The sequence below is a fragment of the Melopsittacus undulatus genome, chromosome Z (genome assembly GCF_012275295.1).
Source record: "Melopsittacus undulatus isolate bMelUnd1 chromosome Z, bMelUnd1.mat.Z, whole genome shotgun sequence".
In the NCBI taxonomy this organism is placed as follows: Eukaryota; Metazoa; Chordata; class Aves; order Psittaciformes; family Psittaculidae; genus Melopsittacus; species Melopsittacus undulatus.
Window position 1 is genome coordinate 81132968 of NC_047557.1, and position 24956 is coordinate 81157923.

General features: G+C 49.9%; 1 protein-coding gene and 1 long non-coding RNA gene across 2 annotated transcripts in view; both read right to left on the minus strand.

The window, feature by feature from the left end:
* Nucleotides 1–17079: 17079 nt before the first annotated feature.
* On the minus strand, nt 17080–18309 carry LOC115947030 (uncharacterized). Its single transcript, XR_004081017.2, has 3 exons — nt 18197–18309; nt 17996–18091; nt 17080–17342 (listed from the first exon to the last, which is right to left on the minus strand). It is a non-coding gene; the product is annotated as an uncharacterized lncRNA (long non-coding RNA).
* A 15-nt stretch (nt 18310–18324) lies between these two features.
* TSNAXIP1 (translin associated factor X interacting protein 1) overlaps nt 18325–24956 on the minus strand; it is a 55595-nt gene continuing 48963 nt past the window's right edge. The window contains 2 exon segments of the mRNA XM_034073109.1: nt 18325–18336; nt 18800–18952. Of these exon segments, the coding sequence (XP_033929000.1) occupies nt 18325–18336; nt 18800–18952 (165 nt within the window).

Below are 24956 nucleotides of genomic sequence, written 5' to 3' on the forward strand. Positions count from 1 at the left end.
AAATGCCATCCACTTAATTTGCATTTACCTCAAATGCAGCCTTGTCCTCCGCTAAGTCAATATACCTCAATTAGGACAATGCATAATATTCACCAATACTTTCTAAACAACTTCAGAATACAAATAATGTCACAGCATATTTAAATATGATAAAGTTCTCAACGCTGTGTAGCTTTGCTAGCTAATAAATGACGCACAAAACTGAAGCAGTCAATATGAAAATCATCCAGGTGACTGCCTGTTCTTTGGACAATTTCAAAGCAAATATTCAAGTCAGTTTCCTTGACACTTTCCACAATGGATCCACTAAAGAACTTTTATTTTTAATCAGTGTCCCGTAAAGACATAACCTTATCTGTAATCCTTAAAAAATGATGTATAATGTCAATTAAGAATTTGAGCCATTTATGTTCCCCAAGAACCACTTGCCAGTATTTTTACTTATCTCTTTTCATGTGCATAAAACAAGAGACTTTTTTTTTTTTTTAAGCTGTGGCAGGAGTCTGTATCAGCATGGGAACAGAAACAGTGACACGTTGAATTCACTGAAACTCAGGCAGACCCCCACTAACTTCAAAACCTAAACTAGGTTTTTACCACCAGCCTTTGATCCCCAGTTCGTGTTTCATAAATTATTCTCACACCCTCACATAGGACTAAAATAGAGTGCTATTTTACTTTCAGACATGTGACATGGACTGCATTGGGGGTTTGGAAGTGAATGGTGACTGGGAAGCACAGCGTGGTCTCTTGAATTTCTGTGGTACATAACAAACAGAGGATGTGTTTACAGAGGAATGTGCCAGCCTTATGAACTATCCATGGATCTGCTGCCATAACTCTGATATCACATGAACTCAGTACAGGCAGAGTCCAATGCATTCAAGGCTCCTATTGCTCAGTGTGGCTAGTGGATTTGCTGATCATTAGTAGAGGTAGTTATTTCTGACCATCAGCTACCTAAAGAGATGAGTAAATACAAGCTGCATCTCCTGGTGTAAAAAACTTTACTGGTGCTATCTCCCCTCACTGTTAACTCACACCACTAGTAGAAGTGCTGATCTTCTTGTGATGCAAAAATAATTCAATATCTGTTCCGTTATCTACCTCTTCTGATAGTTGTGTACATCTACAGGGAGGCAAAACAGACAAGCCTGAGCCTGTTGATCAAAATATGATCATCTTCATTATTAAAATGTCCCTGCTAACAGAGGAACCAGATACTAACTCTGCTCTTTGGGGCCCTTACATCCTTGAAGAGAGCAGTGACAGAAGATTACATGAGTGTCACAACTGAGCAGAGTGGGTGCATTGGTCCTGCACTGCTGGGTAAGGTCTTATTTGATTTAGAATCATAGAATCATAGAAGAGCTAGGGTTGGAAAGGACCTCAAGATCATCTAGTTCCAACCCCTCTGTCACAGAGCAGGGACACCTTGAACTAAACCATGTCACCCAAGGCTCTGTATAACCTGGCCTTGAACACTGCCAGGGATGGAGCACCCACAACCTCCCTGCGCAACCCATTCCAGTGCCTCATGACCCTCACAGGAAAGAACTCCCTCCTTATATCCAATCTAAAATTCCCCTGTTTAAGTTTTAACTCATTACCCCTTGTTCTATCACTATAGTACCTAATGAAGAGTCCCTCCCCAGCATCCCTGTAGGCCCCCTTCAGATACCGGAAGACTGCTACGAGGTCTCCAAGCAGCCTTCTCTTCTCCAGGCTGAACAGACCCAACTTTCTCAGCCTGTCTTCATATGGGAGGTGCTCCAGTCCCCTGATCATCCTCATGGCCCTCCTCTGGACTTGTTCCAACAGTTCCATGTCCTTTTTATGTTGAGGACACCAGAACTGCACACAATGCTCCAAGTGAGGTCTCACAAGAGCAGAGTAGAGGGGCAGGATCACCTTCGACCTTCTGGTCACGTTCCTTTTGATGCAGCCCAGGATATGGTTGGCTTTCTGGGCTGCAAGTGCACACTGAAGCCAGATCATGTTAAATTTCCCATCTACCAACACCCTAAGTCCTTCTCTGCAGGGCTGCTCTGAATTTCTTCTCTGCCCAACCTGTAGCTGTGCCTGGGATTGCTCCAACCCAGGTGTAGGACCCTGCACTTGGCTTGGTTAAACTTCACAAAGATGGCATCAGCCCACCTCACAAGCATGTCAAGGTCCCTCTGGATGGCATTCCTTCTCTCCAGCATATCAATCAAACCACACAGCTTGGTGTCATCGGCAAACTTGCTGAGGGTGCACTCAATCCCACAGCTCATGTCACCAATAAAGATGTTGAACAAGACCAGTCCCAACACTGATCCCTGAGAGACACCACTTGTTACTGGTCTCCAGCCGGACATTGAGCCATTGACCACAGCTGTTTGCATGCGGCCATCCAGCCAGTTCTTTATCCACTGAGTGGCCCACCTATCAAATTGATGTCTCTCCAATTTAGAGACAAGGAAGTTGTGTGGGACAGTGATAAATGCTTTGCACAAGTCCAGGTAGTGCAAACCAAGTAGTCCATTTGTGCAAACCAAGACAGCAGCTTCACCCAGTGGCTCTTACCAGAATGGAGAGCTGAAGCATAAAATCCCACAATGGGCAAAATGATGTTGCTCAGGGCCCCCGGATGGTGATATTTAGGCCAGGGGTGCTGTGAAGAAAAATGTCCTATAAAGGCAGAGATAGTGGGGCAGGGGGAAGGGGACACAGTGGCCCCAGGGAGGCACCTCCATCATCCAAGCTGCAGGCTGCTCTAAGCCCCATTGCTGTGGAAAACCCCTCTCACCAGGCTGCAATGAAAGAGAGGGACACTCTGGCTGTGAAGCTGCTCCCCTGGGACTGTCCCCACCTCTGGGCTCCAGCCTGTTCCAGGGGAGCAAGGGAGCCCTTATAGGTGTGTGGGGTGCCCTGGACCTGTTCTTCCCTGGTGCCTCCAGGACTGTCCTTCTTTGTAGGTTCTGTCAGGCTCCTCCCCATCCTGCTTTAGGCAATCTCATGAAGTGCCAAGCTTTTGGAACATGTTGGAAGCACCAACCTGGCTGAACAGGTTCCTTGCACCACTGATCCTGGGCAAATACAGCTTATGAGATACACACACACAGAGGAGGGATGACAAGGAGAACAAACATAGAATCATAGAATCATTGAATAGTTAGGGTTGGAAAGGACCTTAAGATCATCTAGTTCCAACCCCCCTCCCATGGGCAGGGACACTTCACACTAACACATACCATGAAAGGCTTTGTCCAGCCTGGCCTTGAACACTGCCAGGGATGGAGCATTCACAACCTCCCTGGGCAACCCATTCTAGTGCCTCACCACCCTAACAGTAAAGAATTTCTTCCTTATATCTAATATAAACCTCCCATTTAAGTTTTAACCCGTTACCCCTTGTCCTGTCACTACAGTGCCTAATGAATAGTCCCTCATCAGCATCCCTATAGGCCCCCTTCAGATACTGGAAGGCTGCTATGAGGGGAGCACTGCAGTCCCTGCAGTTAGCTCCAAGTGGCTGCCTGAGTGCAAGTGCCCTGTTCATTTTGTCCCTCTGGACAGCCACATCCTGCTCAGGGACAGTGCTGGCTTGGGCCAAGGGTGAGGGCACTGAAGGAACACTCCCTGAGGATAGGGGCCTTGAGAAATGGTGTCTAAGTCACAGCCAGGGATGGGATTGTACTCAGAGCGTTTTTCTGGAACAAAATCACTGAGACCCATCATCTGGGGACAGCTCTGCAGAGTGGGACTCAGGTTATCTGGGTGGGCAGGATGGCCCCAGGCAGGCAGCACTGGGAGATGGCTGTGTTGGGAGGTGAGGGGCTCTGGGAGATGGGGGGATGTCGCTTTATGTTGGAGCAGTAGGTGGTCACCATAGCATGTCTGGCTGTCAGGCCTCCTCTGTCTGTCCCCTTCACCATCCCCAGATGCCTGGGTCCTTCCATGTCCATCTGCCCTGTGCAGGAAGCTGGACTGATGCCAGGGAAGGTGTCTGGAGCCATGCTGAAGGTGGGGGTGACTCTGTGCCAGGGCTGGACTTGTTGCCAGGTCTGGTGTCTCTGCCAAGTCTGGATTTGCCATGGGCCTCTTGGGGAGGGCAAGGAGGAGTCCTGGGAGGGATAAATCTGCCCCTCACCTTCTCTAGCTTCATCCAGGACTCACCACACTGCAGAGAAACATGAAGGCCATAGTGCTCAACATGGCCCTACTCTTCACTACCCTGCTGTGCACCCCAGCAGATGCTAAGGTAATGCCCCGTGGCAGAGCCCCGTGGCAGAGCCCAAGGCTAGGAACAGATCTTGGCTGCAGAACATCGGCTCTCCTGCAGAATGAAATTGTAGTGGTGAGCATGAAACCCCTTGAACTGGCTTCCCCCTTTTCCCAAGCAAGGAGCTCCTCCAGCCCCAGGCAATGCAGTTCTGCTTTGCACAGTTCTGTCTATTCCCACACTTCCCTTCAGGAAGCTCCTGACGCCCAGACCCCAGATTCTTCACTGAATGGTTCGATCTATCTCCTCTGTAGGAGAGTCCTCACTGGTTTCTCTTCTTTGTGCCTCCTAATCCCATCCTTTTGGCCCCTTCAGACATATCCTCTCCAGAATCTCCTCTGTGTCCCATCCAGGGTCCTCAAATGCCTTCCCTTTGACAACTCCCAGCAACTTTCTTCCTGTCTCCCCTCCTCAGTTCTTTGCCTTTCAACTTGTCTGCTGTGGTAGTGTCCCCAGATCCCCTTCCTTGTGCCCCAACTCCCAAACAGTCTCCCAATCCCCTCAGTTTGGTCCTCTGCAGTCCTCTTCCTTTTCCCCCTACCAACCACTATTCCTGAAGTCTCTGTATCCCCTCCCCTCGCTTACATCCCATGCTGTCCTTTCCCTTCAGTGCTGGCAGCCCACTCCCTTGGTGCTCTGTCTTCGGGTCCACTCACCTGCATCCACTTTGGAGGACTCAAATTCCCCAGGCTATACTGATCTCCATCCTCACCCTGGGACATTGGATGAATAAGGTATCCCAGGTGAAATTTGGAGGAATGGGACTACAGGAGCAGAGAGGATATTCCTGCTCAGACTGGGGGGAAGCCATGGGCCTGGGGATTCTGAAGACATCTGTGCCCCGCACACAGCTCCACCAAAGTTCAGTACAGACAACCTCTTTCCTTCCCAAGGCAGTTTTAGAAAGAAGTGGAGAGTTTTGCCTGAAGGCAAGTACTGGGGTAGTCCCCACTGTGGAGAACTAACAGTTCTGGGGAACTGGAGGGCAGTTTGTTTCTCCCTTCCCTTGCTGGTACTGGATACATCCCAGTGACCAGTGAGGTCTCATGATCTCTCTACAGGAGGGACCCCAAATCAAGTGGGGGAAGAGGTCTGAGGTAGGTATAATCAGTTCTCCTGCCCCCAGATGCTCCCCTCTCATGCTCACAACCAACTCCCCACCAAGTCCAATCCATATGACCTCTTTGCTCTCCTTCCCTAGGCACCCTTGCAAGGAAGTGGAAGTTTTAGCCAGGAGGCAAGTACTGGGGTGGCCTTGAAGGGCATTCAGTGTGAGGAACTGGAGGGCAGTTTTTTCCTCCCTTCCCTTGCTGGTACTGGGGACATCCCAGTGACCAGTGAGGTCTCATGATCTCTCTACGGGAGGGACCCCAAATCAAGCAGGGGAAGAGGCCTGAGGTAGATATCATGAGTTCTACTGTCCCCAGACACTCCCCTCTCATGGCCACAACCACGTTCTAGCAAGTCCAATCCATATGACCTCTTTGCTCTCCTTCCCTAGGCACCCTTGCAAGGAAGTGGAGGTTTTAGCCAGGAGGCAAGTACTGGAATGGGCTTGGAGGGCATCCAGTGTGGGGAACTGGAGGGCAGTTTGTTTCTCCCATCCCTTGCTAATATTGGAGACATTCCAGTGGCCAGTGAGGTCTCATGATCTCTCTACAGGAGGGACCCCAAATCAAGTGGGGGAAGAGGTCTGAGGTAGGTATAATCAATTCTCCCACCCCCAGACGCTCCCCTCTCATGGCCACAACCACGTTCTAGCAAGTCCAATCCATATGAACTCTTTGCTCTCCTTCCCTTGGCACCCTTGCAAGGAAGTGGAGTTTTTAGCCAGGAGGCAAGTACTGGAATGGGCTTGGAGGACATTCAGTGTGGGGAACTGGAGGGCAGTTTGTTCCTCCCATCCCTTGCTGGTACTGGGGATATCCCAGTGACCAGTGAGGTCTCATGATCTCTCTACAGGAGGGACCCCAAATCAAGCAGGGGAAGAGGCCTGAGGTAGGTGTCATGAGTTCTACTGTTCCCGGACGCTCCCCTCTCGTGATCACAACCACAGCCCCACCAAGGTCCAGTCTGGGGAATGGGAGGGCAGTTTGTTTCCCCTGTCCCTTGCTGGTATCAGTGGCATTTCATGGTCTCTCTACAGGGGCAAATCAAAACCAAGCAGGGGAAGAGGCCTGAGGTAGGTATCATCAGTTCCACTGTTCCCAGACATTCCCCTCTCATGGCCACAACCACAGCCCTACCAGGGTCCAGTCTGGGACATCCAGTCTGAGGACCTGGAGGGCAGTTTGTTCCTTCTATCGCTTCCTGGTACTGGGGACATCCCAGTGACCAGTGAGGTCTCATGATCTCTCTGCAGGAGGGATCCCAAATCAAGCGGGGAAAGAGGCCTGAGGTAGGTATCATGAGTTCTACTGTCCCTATATGCTCCTCTCTCATGGCCATAACACTTCAGGACATCCTAGTGTGCCCGAGTACACTTCAATGCAACCCACTGCAAACCCAGGGAACAGCCCCTTGCTTACAGTGTTTTCCCAGGGAAGCTCTTTTTTCCAGGGGAAATCTTGTATTCCCATCCATCCTATTACAATGCAGTGTCCCAGGATGCCCCAGTACAGGTGGGCCCCATTCCTAGGACCCCCACTGCTTTTTGTGTACCACCATGCACATGCATGTACCACATTTCTCCCTGAAAACACTTTCCCTATGGACCCCATTGCCCATTGCTTTCCCTTGCCTCCCAGTGCAGCCCGGTGCACCCAAGTGTGTTTCTACCTTCCCATTCTTCCCAGCGTCCTCTCCAGGTGCTGAAGCTTGTCTAACTGAAACACCAGGCTGCAGCTTTTCATGTCTAGGTGAGCAGCATCATTGCATTTCCAGCCCTACAAGGGATTCTGGGACCCAGGGAATCCCTGAAACTTCTGGGATGGGCAGAGCTTGAGTACATGAGAGTGAAACGGAGGGTCTGTCCATGATCCATGACCCAGGGCAAGCTGGACAGAGTTGCCTCCATGCCTTTCCTTGCAGTCAGTGGGGATCTACAGATCCAGAGGGTCATTGTGCAGGCCAGGCAGGGGCTGTGGTGCCATACAGACCCCCAGGACCACTGTGAGGGCTAGGAAGGGTTTCGGAAGGTCTTAAGCATCCTGGGGTAAGGGGCTCTTGGGTGCCATACTGAGGGCTCTGAATCCCTTCTCCTTCCCCAGGTCTCTGCAGAGAGAGACAGAGGGCACAAGGACCCTCTCATGTCCCAGTGGACACTGACGGGGGTCTCATTTTAGGCTCTTTCAGGACTGGAACTGGTGGTGACACCCTTGTTGTGTTCCCCTCCAACAGCATGAGATGACCATCCCTGGAGGACCCCCCTGATCCCCTGGGAGCTCTGGGCCATTTCCCTCTCATGATCAATAAACACCTTCAGCAAAGCTGTGCTCTGTGTGTCTGTGCCAACGTCCCCTCTCCTCTGCCAGTGCCCAGGTGCCTGGATCCTCTCTGGCTGAACCACCACGATGGACCGAGTGGCTGAGGGAGCATAGGTGCCTAGGGTGTCTGTGTAAAGGAGATCCCCTCCCTACACACCATGTGCCTCAGACAGGGGCAGATGAGGGCAAACTGGAGTGCTCCTCTGTCATGGTTTAAATCCAGCAGACAACTCAGCACCAGATAGCCACTTGCTTACTCCTGGTTAGGATGGGGAGGAGAAATGGAAAAATGTAAACCTGGAGGTGGAGATAAGAACTGTTTAGTAACTGAAATAAAGTAAAATAAAATTATAATAGAGATGATGCCAATTGTAACAATATTGATAATAAAAAGAGCAAACAACAAAAAAGGGAGAAATTAGTATCTAGAAAACACAAGTGATGCATAATACAATTGCTCACCACTTGCTGACTGATACCCCACCCAACCCAAGCAGCGATTGGTCCCTTTCAAGTAACTCCCCCCAGTTTGTACCCAAGCATGACATGCTGTGATATGGAATACCCCTTTGGCTAGTTTGGGCCAAGTGTCCTGTCTCTGCTCCCTCTTGGCTTCCTGTGCTCACTGGCAGAGCATGAGAAACTTAAAGTCCTTGATCAGGGTAAGTGCTTCTGAGCACCAACTAAAACATGGGTGTGTTACCAACATTGTTCCCAGACTAAAGCCCAAACACAGCACTGTGCCAGCTACTAGGAAGAGAATTAACTCTGCTCCAGCCAAAACCAGGATCCACCCCTTATTCAATATCATTCGTGTCATGCCAGGTCTTACACTTCCCACCACCACCTTTCCTGTCTTTTGATAGATATATATCTATTTATACACACACGCAGACAGCATTCCTTTAAATGCTTTCCTATCCCTAGAAAAGTTCATTGACTTCATTCAGTCTGTGACTTGAGGTTCCATCTGTCATAACCACCCCTCAGGGCAGAAAAGATGGATGGTGTGTGGTGTAGAATTATTGCATGCTAAGGTCAGTTCTGATTCCATCACTACTGCACTTGTCCAGTTATGTCAGTTTGTTCTTCATTAATGTGGTGATATAAAGGAAATCAGGCTTCCACCTCCTATCCCAGCTGAATCCAGGACAGATCCCTAAATAAGCAGCTTGTACTCTTAGGTTTGGAGCCTAAAAAGGAGTCTTTCAACCACAGAATCAGACTTTTGGACCCTAAAAATGAGGCCTTGGGACCTACAACAGGGGCTTTGACCCCTACAAGAGGGATTTGGACACTGCAGGTGAGGGTTTGGACACTCTGGCTGCCTGGATCCTAAAAATTAAGCAGGGGAATCTGAAAAGGAGACTTTGAAAACTAAACCTGAGCCCATTCCATCCCATCCCATCCCGTCCTGTCCTACCCTATCCTACTCCACTACCGCAGTCAGGAGAGCTAATAAAACAGACTAGACCACTTGAGCTATTGCCTTCCCACTCCATAGTTCTGTTTTCCCAGCCTGGCCTGACATGAGAAACTTTCACCAAAGACATTTATCACCAGGAACTATCCTCTACAGGGTAATTCTCTCCCTGTGTCTCTGGTTTCTTGGTCCTTTGTTTTCTTTCAGGAGATGTAGGTGAACCAACTCATTTGGTCTGTGTGAGTAGAAACTCAGGGGGAAATAATAGTTACCAGAGGGGCTGAGAAGCAGTGTGGGGTTCAAGGAGGTTCAGTGCATTTGAGCACAGTGCAAAGCCTGTTGTGCAGGGATCCTGGGCTCACACATGCTTGGCACCAACAATCTCCAGAGGCAGGACAAGATGGGATCCTGCCAAGCCCCCCTCATACAGATGCCTGCCAGTGGAGAATGTCCAGCTCAGTTCTTGCCCAGCATCTCAGCTCACAGGATTGCCAGAGCCCTCAGCACTGCTGGTGCCCAAGGAAACACCCAGCTCCTTGGCCCTTGATGGTGTTCCCTCAACAACCCCCCTCAGCTTGGTGTTGAACCCAGAAAGGGCTCAATTTCCTCTAACATCCTCACCTTTATGAAGGAACATGACTGTGCAAGCATGTGTTTTGTCTGAGCAAACTTTACAGTGCTCAGTTTGGATCACATACAGGGGGGCCTGCCAGGACAGGGGGCTGAGGCTCACATGGACTCGCAGCGTGGCTAGTTGTCCTGGTTTAAAACCCCACCTCAGTCTCCCGCAGCACCACACCCACCACACCCACCCCTCCCCCCTTTGCTCCCAGAGGGATGGGGAGGAGAACCGAAGGAATGCAACTACCATGGGTTGAGATAAGAACAGTCCAGTAACTAAGGTATAACACAAATCACTACTGCTGCCACCAATAAAAACAATGATAGAAGAGATAAACAAGGAGAGAGAATACGATACCACCTGCCGAAACGAGCCCGACCCAGAAGAGACCTAACTCCCGCCCTTCCGGCCAACTCCCAGTTACCTCCCTGAGCATGATGTGCTGTGGTGTGGAATACCTCCTTGGCCAGCTTGGATCAGGTGACCTATCTCTGCTTCCTCCTGGCCTCCCCTCCTTCCCTAGCAGAGCAAGAGACTCACAAAGACCTTGGACAAATCAAACATTTGAGCAACTCAAAACGTACGTGCTATCACAATGTTCCCAGCCCAAAAGTCAAAACACAGTACTGCACCAGCTACCAAGAAGCAGAAAAAATGGCTGCTACTGCTGAACCCAGGACACCTGTGTGCACACAGCAGCCTAACGGACAAAGCCACATCTCTGCTGGTGGGCTCCCTATATGGAGCTGCCACTCACAGCTGTGCTGGGGGAGAGTAACATCGCCAACAGGGTCTGTTTTTACAGGCAGGGGTCCAATGGGCTGGCCAGATGCCTCTGCTACACTTTGACACTCTGTTCAACCCCTGCGCTACTTCTGACCATTTAAGGTCTACCTGACATTTCCCACTCATTCCCCAGTGCCCCTTTTCTAACCCCACCCACATGCCCACAGTTTTTCTCCTGTGACTCCCTCACTTCTACTCTCCCCCAGTGACCCCTTTTCCCATGCTACACCCCCACTGTGTCACTGTGCAGAGACATGGGGGGGACCCAGCATGATGGGACAGTGAGAGGGCAAAGCTTGCTGTGGTGTTATGTGAGGGCTGTGCTGGGTTGTTCCCTAAATGAGCCCTGGATGGTGATGGAGGTGGTCATGCAGTAGCATAAGGGGTGGCAAGGGGACCCCTGTGGGTGGTGGGAGGGTATGATAAAAGCTCCAGGATCCCGTGGGGAGATCCCTGCTCTGGGGTCTCTCCCTGCATGACTCCCGCATCCTCAGCCTGGGAAGATCTGAGAGGGGACCCACAGCTGGCAGACCCTAACCTTGCTGTCACCCACATGTGCTCTCACCAGCCATGATGGCTCCAACAGGGAAAAACAAGATGCAGTCCCCTTTAGGCATCTTGTGATGAACTTTTATTAACTCCTTGGTGCTGGCTGGAGCCAGGTCTCACTGAGGGACAACTCTAGGGCCTGCATCAGTCAGCAGTCCCCACTCTCCTGCAGCCCTGAGGGATCTGGATTAACACAGGCAGCACTGTGGGACCTGGCCCCAGCCAGGTGCTTCCACGGCCACCCCACTCCAGGGAGCCATTTTCTACAGATCTTCCCACAAAAAGCCAGATCTCCCAAGCAGCAATATCTCAATAAAAGCCCTGTGATCCCTTCCTTCCACAGACTTTAGCTTTACCTGATCAAAGAAAGCTGCAGCAGTCACATGCAGTCTACGTGAGCTGAAAACCAGCCATGGCAAAGGGTTCTTCACCAGACAGGGAGACATGAATCCAGCCTGCATAAGGACTGTGCACAGGGTGAAACATGTGAGGGATAAACATTCACCCAGGAAGGCCACAGACCAGGTCTCCATAAGTCACTTTCATCGATGCAGATACTATTCTTCAGCTCAGCACAGCTTCCCAGGCATGCAGAAAGGGTCCCAGCAGCCACTTCCCTGGGCACAGCCCTGCAGAAGTTTGCCTTATGCATCTCTGCAGCTCTTACTTGGTCAGGATAGATACCCCTTCAAGGCGAGCCAGGGCATCTTCAAGGCCAGTCCACACTCTCCAAGTTATAAGCAGCTCCATCCATTTCCTAGCCACGTATCTGCCTAGCAGCAACTCTAGAAATGAAAGGAAAATCTTGGCAAAAGAAACAAAGCACAAAATCAACACAAACAAACAAAAAAAAAAACCCAATCAACCCAAGTCCAAATAACAGCAACACCACTGCAGACCCAGAGAAATCACAGCAGGTTAAGGGAGGACTTCTCTTTACCAGACCTAAAATACCCTTGAAATACACTTCATAGCCCTCAAGACTGCAACTAATGACACTGGCATTTTGTTCATTCCCCACATGTACTGAAGAAGAAAACTCATACCTCTAGACTGCCTCTATGCTACATACCAACCAAGACAACTCATATTACATTGTCCCACCAGCATTTTGCAAAGAAAGACAGCAGTCATTCATGCGAGAGTCACTGCTCCCAATGGGGTCTGTTGAGAGAGCACAATGCTATAGTGCACAAAGGGTATGTGGGAGGCATACCCATGGACAGCTGTGCACAGTATGAACTGCTTAAGACCTTCCTGCCTGGGAGCTGGAGTTTCTCCATAAAGGAACAGAAGTAAAACCAACCACAAAGAGCATTTTTCCTGGGAGGAGGGCAGGCAAAGTGCTCCCTCAGCCCCACAGAGGCAGATACCTTAGCATGGGCACTGAAGGGAGATCCTCCATCTGCCCCTTTGGCTCCTTACCTGCACGGCTTTTGCTTACACATCTTGGGAAACAGGTGCCTCTGGCTGCTCTCCTTGTCCACTGTTTCACTGGCTCACCTCAGGAGGCTGGGAATGAGGTGGGGAAGCAGTTTCCTGAGCTCCTCAGTGCTCCACAGGACAGACACTATCTTAGAGATGGCACAGGTGATTTGCATAGAAACACCTAATCAAAAAGGCCTTCTCCCACCAACCTGGTTCCCCTGCCTGCCTGGGGCAGGGAGGGTCACAGTCTGCAATGGTCACTTTTGTGATAGTGTCCCATACTCTTTGAGGCTGGCACAGCACAGTGCCCTGGGAATCTCCACAGGCATCCACCAAGGGCAGCTGACTCACTCATTCCAAAGTATGAGTTCCAAAGCAGATGAAAAGCTGCAGAAATGTGTCTGCCATTGAACACACCATCAGAGCCCCAGAGCAGTCTCTGGAGAGGGGAGTCAATCCCCAGGTGGTCATTTCCTGCTCTCTTTACTTTCTCCACTAAGTACCTCAACACTTGTATCCCAGAGGTCATTTGCCCCAGGCTCCTCCACAGCTCCACTGTGTCACTGTTGGGGAGCACATTCACCCCTGAGCACAAGTACTTGCTGTTCTGCAGTGCCCTCAAGCATCTCAGCTGCAACTGCGCTTACAACACCCCACTCACAGCAGACACAAGCACACCATCTTGCAGCAGTCAAGACTGTTCAGGCAGAAAAAAAAAGACCTGTTTCTCCCCATTCAAGCAAACTGCACAATCTCCCATTACAGTGAGGAAGTGGGTAGTACACATACCTGTCCCAGAGCAGACCTTTCTGGAGAAGAATGCTGGTCACAATGCATGATGACAGCAGGCAAGGAGATACACTGCATGAAACACTAAGTGCATGTGGCTCTCCTCTGCTTCACTGAGGTGTAAAGGATGTGCAGGACTTCTGGCAACTGAATGGAAGGAGAAAGAAGGGCTTGGTGCATCTGTTACCTCCTGCAGGGCCTGGACACAGCCATTCAGCACATCAGCAATGCCTGCTCCCTTGACACAGAGTCCAGATCGAGCTCAAAACCCCACCCCTTCCAACCTGCCTGACACTGGCTCACATTTGCAGCCGAGTGTGCTGTTGGCAATTGTGCAGGGGCATGTGCACATGCACAGCTCAGTCACTGCATGTGCCTGTGCCAGCCATATGAGCAGCTGTGTGCCCTGTGTGCACACAGAGGACAAGCACACATTTCACATAAAACACTTGAAGAACTCTTCAAATGTGTCTGTAGTGATGCAGGAACAAAACCAAACATGCTCTTTGAGACCCTGAAGATGCCTTGCAGGGCCTTTGCGAGGGCACATGGCTCCTTCCTTCCAGAAGATACCAATTCTCCAGAGACACTTTTAATTGTGTCTACCCTCAGTCACTGAGTTTCTCTGGGCTGAGTGAGCTGCTGATGGCCCAGGAGCACAAATGAAGCAGCAGCAGAGCATGTGCAGAGGAGAACAGGAGCCTTGAAAGTGCAGGCACAGCATGAGGTCAGAGGCTCCCATGCTAAAAAAGGGCAGCACCTGGCAGCTGTAGAAAATGTAGCCTGCCTAGCAAAGCTCAGAATAGAGGGAACTGGAGACCAGTGAAGAAGGAGCAGCATGAAGTGGGTTTCCAGGCCAGGGAGGCCTGAGAGTGACCCCAGAGGAAGGGGAGGAATGGCAAGGTTGGTGCCTCCCAGGGCCTCACTCATGGGAAGAACCTGGACCAACAGTAGACTTTGGACAAGTGCCTGTATCCTTGCCACCAGCTGGAGCAGATGCCAGCAGCAGGTGCTGATGCATGACTCAGACCATCAGCAGTCCCCTGGCTCTAGTGGCCTTTCTTGAGCTCATGCACCTACACAGTGTTTAGTGCAACAGACAGCAGGAAAAAGGACAAAGTCAAATGGAAGAAAGGTCTCCTTTACCTCCTGCAGCATTTCCTGTCTGTATTCCTTCAGAAAGATACAGACAGTGCATCACTCAGTCCCACACTGGTGACGCATTTCTGACTGTGGCATACTGAAAGCTGTCCACAATGGCAGTCAGAAAGTCCACACCCTGTGCTGGCAAGATGCATTTGCAAACAGTCTGGATAGAAGTCATGAACAGGAGAGACTGTCACAGCTCTGCTACAGCACGTCAGAAAAGAAAGGCATCTTGATGGGAATAGTTCAGCAATTGTAGAGGAGGCAATTTCTTGACCCTCCTGCTCTGCATACACTGCTGTTTACACTGCTGATGCTGCCAATTGATTTGCAAGTGTCTCTCCCCATCTGTTTTTTTACTTATATACCAAATTTACATTCTGGCAAAAGCACTCATGTATGCACATGTGCATGAACACACACATCATGGTATCTCCACTGTGACTAAAGGACTTGTCTCAAAGCTTCCAGCTACTCGCTAACAAACAGCTGTTCTGGACAGCAAAAGACTTGGGAAGGGAGCAGGGAGATGTGCGAACCCAGGAGCTGCAGCCCCACCTTGCTGTTTTGAGGCCAGTTACGTCTGCTATTTTGGTAGTGCTCTCCACTGGAGTCTTGGTGTCTGGGCTGTTCAGCTCTTCACAGAGGCACTTGATCTCATGAGCCAAACGCACCACTTTTCTGGTCTTGAATGGAACACCACCAGAAGAAAGGAGGAGGCACATCTACAGAAAAAAAAGCCTCTGGACCTAAATATGGATAAAGGTGAACACAAGTGGTGACAGTGAAGGCCACAGGGAAACCCAGGGCCCTCCTGAGTTCATTGCAGCAGCATTTCCTGAACCTGAGAAAAGGGCTGATAAATTCTGCCCTTCTTGAACTGGGCCTTTGGGGTTTCAGTAGCCTTTGCTCCTAGCAGCTGTGTCCCCTATTCCCACACTGGCCACAATCACATTCAGAAAACAGAAAACCTCCCCATGTCTTCCTCAGCACACACAGACTCTGCTGTCTGAGGCAGGGGGCAAAGAGGCTGAACACGACCCTTTGCAGCACACTGTAGGCCTGGAGCTCAGGTGCCTACTCCCTGTCAAGTTTGATCTGGGCAGGAAACTGGCTTACTCTTTTGTGCTCAGCAGTAGATTTCCTCCTGGGAAGGGATGAATTTGAAGACTGGGTAGCTGCCTGTCTCTCCAGGCTCATGGGAGGGAGTGAGGGGTAAGGCACACTCTGAAGTGTCAGGGATCTCATCCAGGCAAGCTGTTGGACCACCCTGTGTGTCTCTCCTGAATGTGAAGGGGGGTACATATGGAGGTGGGGGGATGACACAGTCCTTAGCACTGAGGTCACCAGGGACCACTCACCCTCTCAGACAGCAGCAGGGGGCTGGTCCTGACCACCCAACCTCACACATACCCCAGTGGTATGGAACTCAGCAGCCTTGTTCACTTCCTGAAATGGCTGTGGAGGCAGAGAGTAAAACTAGGGGAGTATGTTGCCTTCCCCTTCCCTTCAGGGGACAGAGTCTAGCCCTGCAGAGCCCTGGTGGCACAAGTCACCAATTTGGAGAAGGTAGCCAAGACAGACCCTTGCCTTCTGGTGGCATGGGTCCCAACAGTCAGTGATTAGGGACCTCAGCAGTCCCTCCAGGGAGCCAAACTACTTGTAGGGACATTCTCTCTGCAGAGAGAGCAGCCAGTAAAGAGTCACAGGCAGCCCCAGAACCCACTCACCTGAGCAGTGACTGGGCACAGGGGTAGGCAGAAGGGCTGCCTCATAATCCCAGGAGTTCTGAAACCCAGGACCCAGCCAGGCAAGTCTCCCTTCTGGAACTTGTCTGTTCCTGCAGTGAGCCAACTGAAGAGAGGAAACCCCAGGGGCGCCGAAGGGAGTCCCTACATTCAGCGGATCCTGCAGCCAAGCAGGGAGTGTCCCATCTGGGTCCCCAAATCTGATACTGATACCACAAGGCACAAAAGCACAAAATGTAATCGGTTCTAAGTAATGATAAGTTTGATGGCTTTGTAATGGAAAATAACCATGGTGCATGAAGGTAGTTGACATAGTTTCAGGTCTTTAGAACCTTAGTACAAAAGGTGTGAGAAAAGCAGAATGGAAAAACAGGACCTGGGGATGGGGAGTATCTGGGACTAGCTGATGGCCAGGATGGGAGCACTTAAACTGATAAATAGAAGGACAGGATGATTGCTATGTCTGTAATGTTAATAAAGCTGGGAAACATAAACAACCCTTAAAGACCACCATAGCATTTTTGTATGAATGTGGGAAACTTTATGGAAAATGATGTAATATGCCCGGTGACCATATAGGGATGGCCTGTAGAGCAATAGGGGGACACACGTTAGGAGGAGCTATCCCCTGTGTCTCCTGGTGCCACAATAAAGAATACCTACTTGTCAACTTGAAACTCTGCTGGCGAGTTTGTTCCTGGAGTTTTCTCTGAATCAATACCAAGAAAAGCACCACAAAGAAACTCAAAAGTAAATATAACTATTACGTAGGTATTTGTTTATTCAGCGCTGGGCGGTGGGGGATTGCTCCTCCTACCATGTGTGCTCACTGTCCAGCATGTCACAAATTTATGTATATGTATGTATATATATGTAAAACATGTATATTAGCATAATATACATATTCAGAAGATTTCTGAGAAGAGGAGGGGTCCTTGGAACTCTGTCACTCCTGCTTGAGCATCTGTACTATCCTCTGGTGATGGTTGAAGGTGGTTGTGAAGATGAAGGCTCAAAGTCTTCCTCTAGGTTGAACATTTTATCTTTCCTCTTGCAGTATGGGCAGTACTTTTCACTGTAGTTTTCCAAACCACCAAAGCAGACCTAACTGGTATACATCTTTATCTTCAGCATACAAGCAGTCCCTATTGGCTTAGGCCTAGACAAGAAGTAACAAAGTTGCTTAATTAACTAACTGACTTTACAATTTTATGCTAACTTCTTCTCTTTCTTAAAGCTTCTTTGTCTTAGTGAATTTCCGTTACAAGCACCTGGTAGTCCCTAGTCACCACGAGCACAAATTCCTTCCAAGTGGAAGCAAAACTGTAGGCCTTTTTCCTGCTCCTGTTTTATGCCTGAAGCGACACAGCCCTTCAGGACCTGGGGAGGGGGGTTGGGTGCATCTCTCTGGCAAGCATCATGTTTCTCTCCCTGAGATTCCCCTCTCTCTCCTGCCTTCTCCAGCCCCATTCCAAGCGGCCTTGCCACACCAAGCAATTGGCACTGCAGCCTCTACCACCTGGCTCTCTGCAGCTGCCTCTGCCCTGAGGCACATGTTGCTTTCCTGTCGGTCTCTCCCTGCTCTGGCCTTCCCCACTGCTGCTCTGGCCCAGCTCAGGACTGGCTCTGGGTTTTCCCTCAGGGCCCACTTATCTGCCTGTACCCCATCTCAGTCCCTGTCCCCAGACAAACGGTTTCAGTGAAGAGCCAAGTCCCAGTTCCCTGTAGGGAAGGTATCTACCTCCTGTCACCCATTAAGGCCTTGATTCTGTGTCCCTGTGTCCCTTTCCCTGTTGCCCCATGGCTACTCACATGAAGCACCTCATCAAAGCAAGCAGAGCTCCCCTCTGCCTCCAGAAAGGTTCCTGTAAGTTGCCTCAGATCTTCCATTCCTCTCCTGTGCAGAAGCTAAGAGTAGGAAAGAAGAGCTGAGGTTCTGCAGCATGGTGGCTGCCAGGGCATACTGAATTGGAGTTCTGACCCCAAGGTGGGGTGGGGCTGGCTAGTGGGTACCTGTGTATTTGCCGCTGCCCTTGTGATCTGCCTTCCCTTCTTCATCTGCTCCTTGAAAGGGTAGGACCTGACAGTCTGGCAGCCCACTGCCAGCAGGTAGCAATTTTCCTCCCTTCTCAGAGTTGGCCTCAGCTTGCTGGCTAGAGGGAAAAGGAACAGAAAACAGAAAGGGGATTTACTAGCCCTCTCCAAAGTGGCTTAAACCACAGTTGGATTCATCCAAATCCAACAAGCGCAGCCCATGCCAATGAGCACTGCCTTCAGCTTTGTAACTTCTGTCCAGGAAGCCGGCACCCTGCAGTCTCCTCTTCCCCCCCGGTTAAGGGATCCCTCTTCCTTCAGGAGATAGCTGACATGGGAAATGCCTTCCCACTCCACAGTCACAGCAGCTCCCAGTCCCATGCTCAAGGCCCTGCCTGCTGGGATGAGGCACGCTGGGATGAGGCACACTGGGAGTCCCCAGAGCCTGGGAAACAGACCTCACCTCAGCTCCTCTGGGACCTGAAACACTCCATACAGCAGGGAGTGCAGGCTCCAGTGAGCTGGAGCTGGGGCACCCAGGCATCACTGCCCAATGCTTTCTATAACTCTCTGTGCTCCTACCCTTTCTGTAGCTCTGGAGAGCTGCAGGATGCTGCCCATGATGTCTTCATCTGCACGGATGAGCAGCTGCTCCTTGGGGGAGTACAGTGCAATCCCACAGTAGGTGTGCAGGAGACCAGTGCAAATGTTCTGGCCTCTCTCTATCTTCTGCTGCTGTTGACAGAGATGTCTAAGACATGACTCCAGGGATTTGTGCAGGCTCCTGCCACAGGTCCTGTCCTTGTTTTCCTGGGCATCTGCCAGCAGCTCCGCAAGGCACTCGTTGAGCTGTATGTGAGCTGTGTGGGGCTGGAAGCTGTTCCCATCCCACAGCTTGGGTTCTTGCATGGGGATGAGCAGTGTGAGACATGGTCACTAGGTTTAGGCAAGCCGCAGGCAGTTATTGAAGCAGCTATTTATTTAATGTTTTAGCAAAAATGGGTGTCCTAGCAAGCAGGCACACACAGCAAAAGCAGAACTATGATTTATATTTCCCATCCCGTATGCAGGTTCCCTCCCTTGTTTCCCCATTTGTGACTCCAAGGTTTACAGCCTATCCGATGTGTATAATCAACATGCTAGCTGTCCCTCCCTCTGTTTATATCTCCCCTGACACAATTTCATGCATCCCTTCCTCTTATTTATTTATCTCCTTTTATGGTTTGATTTCATAACTCTTTGGTAGATATGGGGTACCCAAACTTACTGTTTAACTACAGAAGCAGTTTGCACTGGCTTAGTTTCATAGGTTGCACAAAGACAGTATTCTTTTCAACCACAGAGTGTCTCTGTTGCTCAAAGATGACATTGTCTTTACCTACAGAATATGCCTGTTTAAGTCATGGTATTTCATACCCTTTGTTTTGTTCCCTTAGTAATTTAGCCCCAGCCCCAATACTGCAAAGTTTTAGTATTGCAAAGCCCCATCCCCAATACGTGAAAACAACACTTCTCTCACAGGCAGGAGGTGCAGACAGCATGGCAAGCACTGCTGGTCCTTCCCAGGCCAGGCTGTGCTACTTGCCCTGCAAGGCTCTGCACTGCTCAGAAAGGCTTCCTGACAGCGCCTAGGTGTGGCGCAGAGCAAGCAAGACCTCATCAGGCTCCTTCTCCTGGCCCTCAGCTACAAGGAAAGGGAAGTGTCACACTGTATCCCCTGTCTTGTTGCCAGCTCCAGCTGAAGTTAAGTCAGAGGAAGTGTAGTTGCAAGCAAGCAACAGCTGCAGCTGCCCCAGCTCGGTGACTCTGATACACCAAGCATCAAAGCCATCCTTTCCAAAGGCCAAAAAAGAAAAGCCAAATGGCAAAGCTGTTCTAACTTGCTAACATGTAGGGAGAAAGGAATGTCTGGCCGATGAGGTAAGGAACATCACAGGTCTAATAACAGCTAAGGATGCAATAAATAAGACCAAGGATGCTAGCCTTCACTATAACAGAGACTGGAACAGAAAAGAAGCAAGGACATATCAACTGCTAACTCAGCACTAGGACCTTGCAAGCATGCACAAGCACTGGTGTCTGAGTAAACACTGTGAGGAAGACTGTTGGCAACCACCAGAGGCACCCACTCACAAAGAAAGCTCATGCATAGCTAGAATGCAAATATTATAACTAGTTCCTGGAACTCTCAGGAATATAGAAATAATTCCTGGAAAAGCTGTGAATATGCATGAGTATGCTAAATATATAGCCGCTGCTGGCAAGTAACAGGTGTGTTCACAGAATCACAGAATCCCGAGGGTTGGAAGGGACCTCAAAAGATCATCTAGTCCAACCCCCTGCAAGAGCAGGGTAACCTAGAGTACATCACACAGGAACTTGTCCAGGCGGGTCTTGAATATCTCCAACGCAGGAGACTCCACAACCCCCCTGGGCAACCTGTTCCAGTGCTCTGTCACTCTTACAGTAAAGAAGTTCTTCCTGATGTTCACATGGAACCTCCTATGCTCCAGTTTACACCCATTGCTCCTTGTCCTATCACTAGATATCACTGAAAAAAGCCTAGCTCCATCATCCTGACACCCACCCTATACATATTTGTAAACACTGATGAGGTCACCCCTCAGTCTCCTCTTCTCCAAGCTAAAGAGACCCAGCTCCCTCAGCTTCTCCTCATAAGGGAGGTGTTCCACTCCCTTCATCATCTTTGTGGCTCTGTGCTGGACTCTTTCAAGCAATTCTCTGTCCTTCTTGAACTGAGGGGCCCAGAACTGGATGCAATATTCCAGATGCAGCCTCACAAAGGCAGAGTAGAGGAGGAGGAGAACCTCTCTTGCCCTACTAACCACACCCTTTCTAATGCATCCTAGGATGCCATTTGCCTTCTTGGCCACAAGGGCACGTTGCTGGCTCATGGTCATCCTCCTATCCACCAGGACCCCCAGGTCCCTTTCCCCTTCACTCCTTTCCAGCAGGTCAACCCCCAGCCTGTACTGGTACATGGGGTTGTTCTTCCCCAGATGCAAGAGTACACTTGCCCTTGTTGAATTTCATCAAGTCTCTCCCTGCCCAACTCTCCAGCCTGTCCAGGTCTCACTGAATGGCAACACAGCCTTCTGGTGTGTCAGCCACTCCTCCCAATTTAGTGTCATCAGCGAACTTGCTGAGGGTACACTCAGTTCCAGGTCGTTGATGAAAATATTAAACAGCACTGGTCCCAGCACTGACCCCTGAGGGACTCCACTAGTCACAGACCTCCAGCTAGATTCTGCCCCATTGACCACAACTCTCTGCCTTCTTCCTTTCAACCAGTTCTTGATCCACCTCACTACCTGATCATCAAGCCCACACTTCCTTAGCTTATCTATGAGGATGCTGTGCGAGACAGTATCAAATGCCTTACTGAAATCAAGAAAAACCACATCTACCGCTCTACCATCATCCCTCCACCTAGTCACTTCCTCATAGAAGGCTATAAGGTTGGTCAAACATGACTTCCCCCTGGTAAAACCATGTTGGCTGTTCTTAATGACCCCCTCATCCTTGATATGCCTAGAGATGGAGTCAAGAATAAGTTGTTCCATCACCTTTCCAGGGATGGAGGTAAGGCTGACCAGTCTATAATTACCCAGGTCCTCCTTCTTGCCCTTCTTACAGACTGGTGTGACATTTGCCATCTTCCAATCCTCGGGCACCTCTCCCGTTTCCCATGACTTACCAAAGATGATGGAGAGCGGCCTAGCAATGACCTCCGCCAGCTCCCTCAGCACCTGTGGGTGTATTCCATCTGGACCCATTGATTTATAGATGTCCAGATTGCATAGCTGATCCCTAACCCAATCATCATCTACCAAAGCAAACTCCTCCTTTGTCCTGACTCCTTTTGGGGCTACAGGAATCTGGGGCCCCTGGGGAGAGTCTGCAGGAGTAAAGACAGAGGCAAAGAAAGCATTCAGCACTTCTGCCTTGTTTGTATCCTCTGTCTCCAGGGCACCCACCTCGTTCAGCAGTGGGCCTATATTGCCTGTTGTGTTAGTTTTATTTGCTATGTATTTGAAGAAGCCCTTTCTATTGTCCTTAACCCGACTTGCAAGATTGAGTTCCAAGGAGGCCTTAGCTGTCCTAATTGCCTCCCTACATCCTCTAACAACTGTCCTATATTCCTCCCAAGTGGCCAGCCCCTCCTTCCATAATCCATAGATTCTCCTTTTCCACTGGAGTTTGCCCAGCAGTTCCTTGTTTAACCACGCTGGTCTCCTAGATCCCTTACTTGATTTCCTACCCATTGGGACGCTCTGATCCTGAGCTTGGAAGAAGTGGTCCTTGAATGCTGACCAACTATCTTGGGCCCCTTTAACACCTAGTACCCTTTCCCATGGGACTTCCCTTAGCAGTTGATTGAACAGGCCAAAGTTGGCCCTTTGGAAATCCAGAACTGCGGCCTTGCTAGGTATTCTATTCCTTCCACACAGGATCCTAAACTCCACCATCTCATGGTCACTGCAGCCAAGGCTGCATTGACCATCAGCACTTCAACCAAACCCTCCTTGTTGGTGAGTACTAAATCTAGCAGTGCTCCTCTCCTAGTTGGTTTGTCCACCATTTGCCTTAAGAAGTTATCGTCAATGCACTGGAGGAACCTCCTAGACTGTGAATGATTGGCTGTGTGAGTCTTCCAGCAAATATCAGAGTAGTTAAAATCCCCCATGAGGACTAAGGCATGTAGTCGCGAGGCTACTTCCAGTTGCCTGTAGAAAGCTTCATCAACTCCTTCGTCCTGATCAGGAGGTCTATAATAGACTCCCACAACTGTATCACCCGTACCAGCCTGTCCCTTAATTCGTACCCACAGACATTCCACTTTCTCCTCATCTGCCCCTGGACAGAACTCAATACATTCTAGTTGCTCTCTCACATAAAGAGCAACTCCACCACCTCACTTTGCTGACCTGTCTTTCCTAAAAAGGACATAGCCATCCATGAGCACATTCCAGTCATGTGAGCTGTCCCACCATGTCTCTGTAATTGCCACTAGGTCATAACCTTTAGATCGCACACAGACTTCTAACTCCTCCTGTTTATTCCCCATGCTGCGTGCATTGGTGTACAGGCATTTCAGGGAGCGAGCAGAGCACGCTGATGGCACCCTTGGGAGGTGGGAGGCCTTTTGGTCTTCATTAAGAGTAGGACAATACCTCACTAGTTCAGCTACGACCCCCTTGCACTTTGAATTTAACCTGAAGCTCTGTGAGTTAGCTCTGCTAACTCTTGTCTTAGTACCCTTTTTCACCTGTGGGACAGGGTCTAAACTATCCTTTCCCACAAATGAAACAGTAGATTGATAGTCCTCCCTAGTCCGCCATCCTTCAAGCCCTAGCATGTTTCTCTAGGCTTGTCCCTATCAGGCTCAGTTAAATCCCCTCCCCCCTTCATATCTAGTTTAAAGCCCTGTCAATAAACCCTGCTAACCCCTGCCCCAAAACCCTTTTCCCCCTCTGTGACTGGTGTATCCCACCTGCCACTAGCAAACCAGGTGTCTCATACAGCAGCCCATGATTGAAAAATCCAAAACCCTGCCTATGGCACCAATCATGTAGCCATGCATTAATCTGCAGAATCTTCCTATCTATCTCTTCACCCTTGCTTGTAACAGGTACAGAGGCAAACACCACTTGTGCTCCAGACCCTTTAACCAGCCGTCCCGGGGCCCTGAAGTCTCTCTTCATTGCCCTTGCCCTCCTTGTAATAATTTCATCACTGCCAACCTGAAAAACCATCAGCGGATAGTAGTCAGAGGGCTGCACCAGATCAGAGAGTTTCTTTTTAACATCTCTAATCCGAGCCCCAGGTAAGCAGCAGACTTCCCTGTGGGAGGGATCCGGTCGACAAATGGGCCCTTCTGTTCCTCTCAGAAGGGAGTCACCCACCACAATTACTCTTCTTTTCTTCTTGTTTGGGGAAGTTCTAAGGCATGGGGGTGAGTGACAAGCCCTAGGTGACTCACTAGATAGATGTACCTCTCCATCTCCATTTACCTGGCCCTCTAGTTCCAAGACCTCATACCTGTTATTCAAGGGCAACTGGGAGGGAGGAAGGGATTGCGCAGGTTTTCACTTACCTCTCCGAGGAGGGACCTCCCTCCGTACATCCTTGTCCCTTAAGTTCTCTCCTTCTGTCTGATGGTAGGAGGGAAGGGGATCCATCACTTGTTCAACCACTTCCCTCTGCCCCTGCCTTAGTGTGTGGCTCCACCAATCTATTTCACTTTCGCATTCCCTGATGGCTCTCAACATTTCTACCTCCTTCCTCAGTTCAACCACCTGCCTGAGCAGATCATTTATTTGCTCACAGCGAACACAAGCAGTGTCACGTTTGTGAAATGATTTGTGTGTGCGCCCAGTGCTGAAATAAAGAATTTCTACTTTCTAAAACTCCAGATTGAACCTTAGAGAGTTTCTCTGACCAATTTTTGTGGTAACAGGACTGTCATCAATGCCTGAAGAGATATTGCTGTCTTTGTAAGTCTCTGCTGGCCACTTGTGGCTATCATGTGGCCCTGGAGGAGAGCTATGACTGGAACTTGTTTTTTTTCATGCATTCTCAGAGATTCATGTCCTGGGCTGTCCTGAGCAGTGTAGAAGACCTGTCTCCAAAGTAGGGTGTGCAGGAAGATCCATCAGGGGGAGGATGGAAGCACCTGCTCACATGGCTACAGGGCAGCCTGCAGGCAGGGAATGTG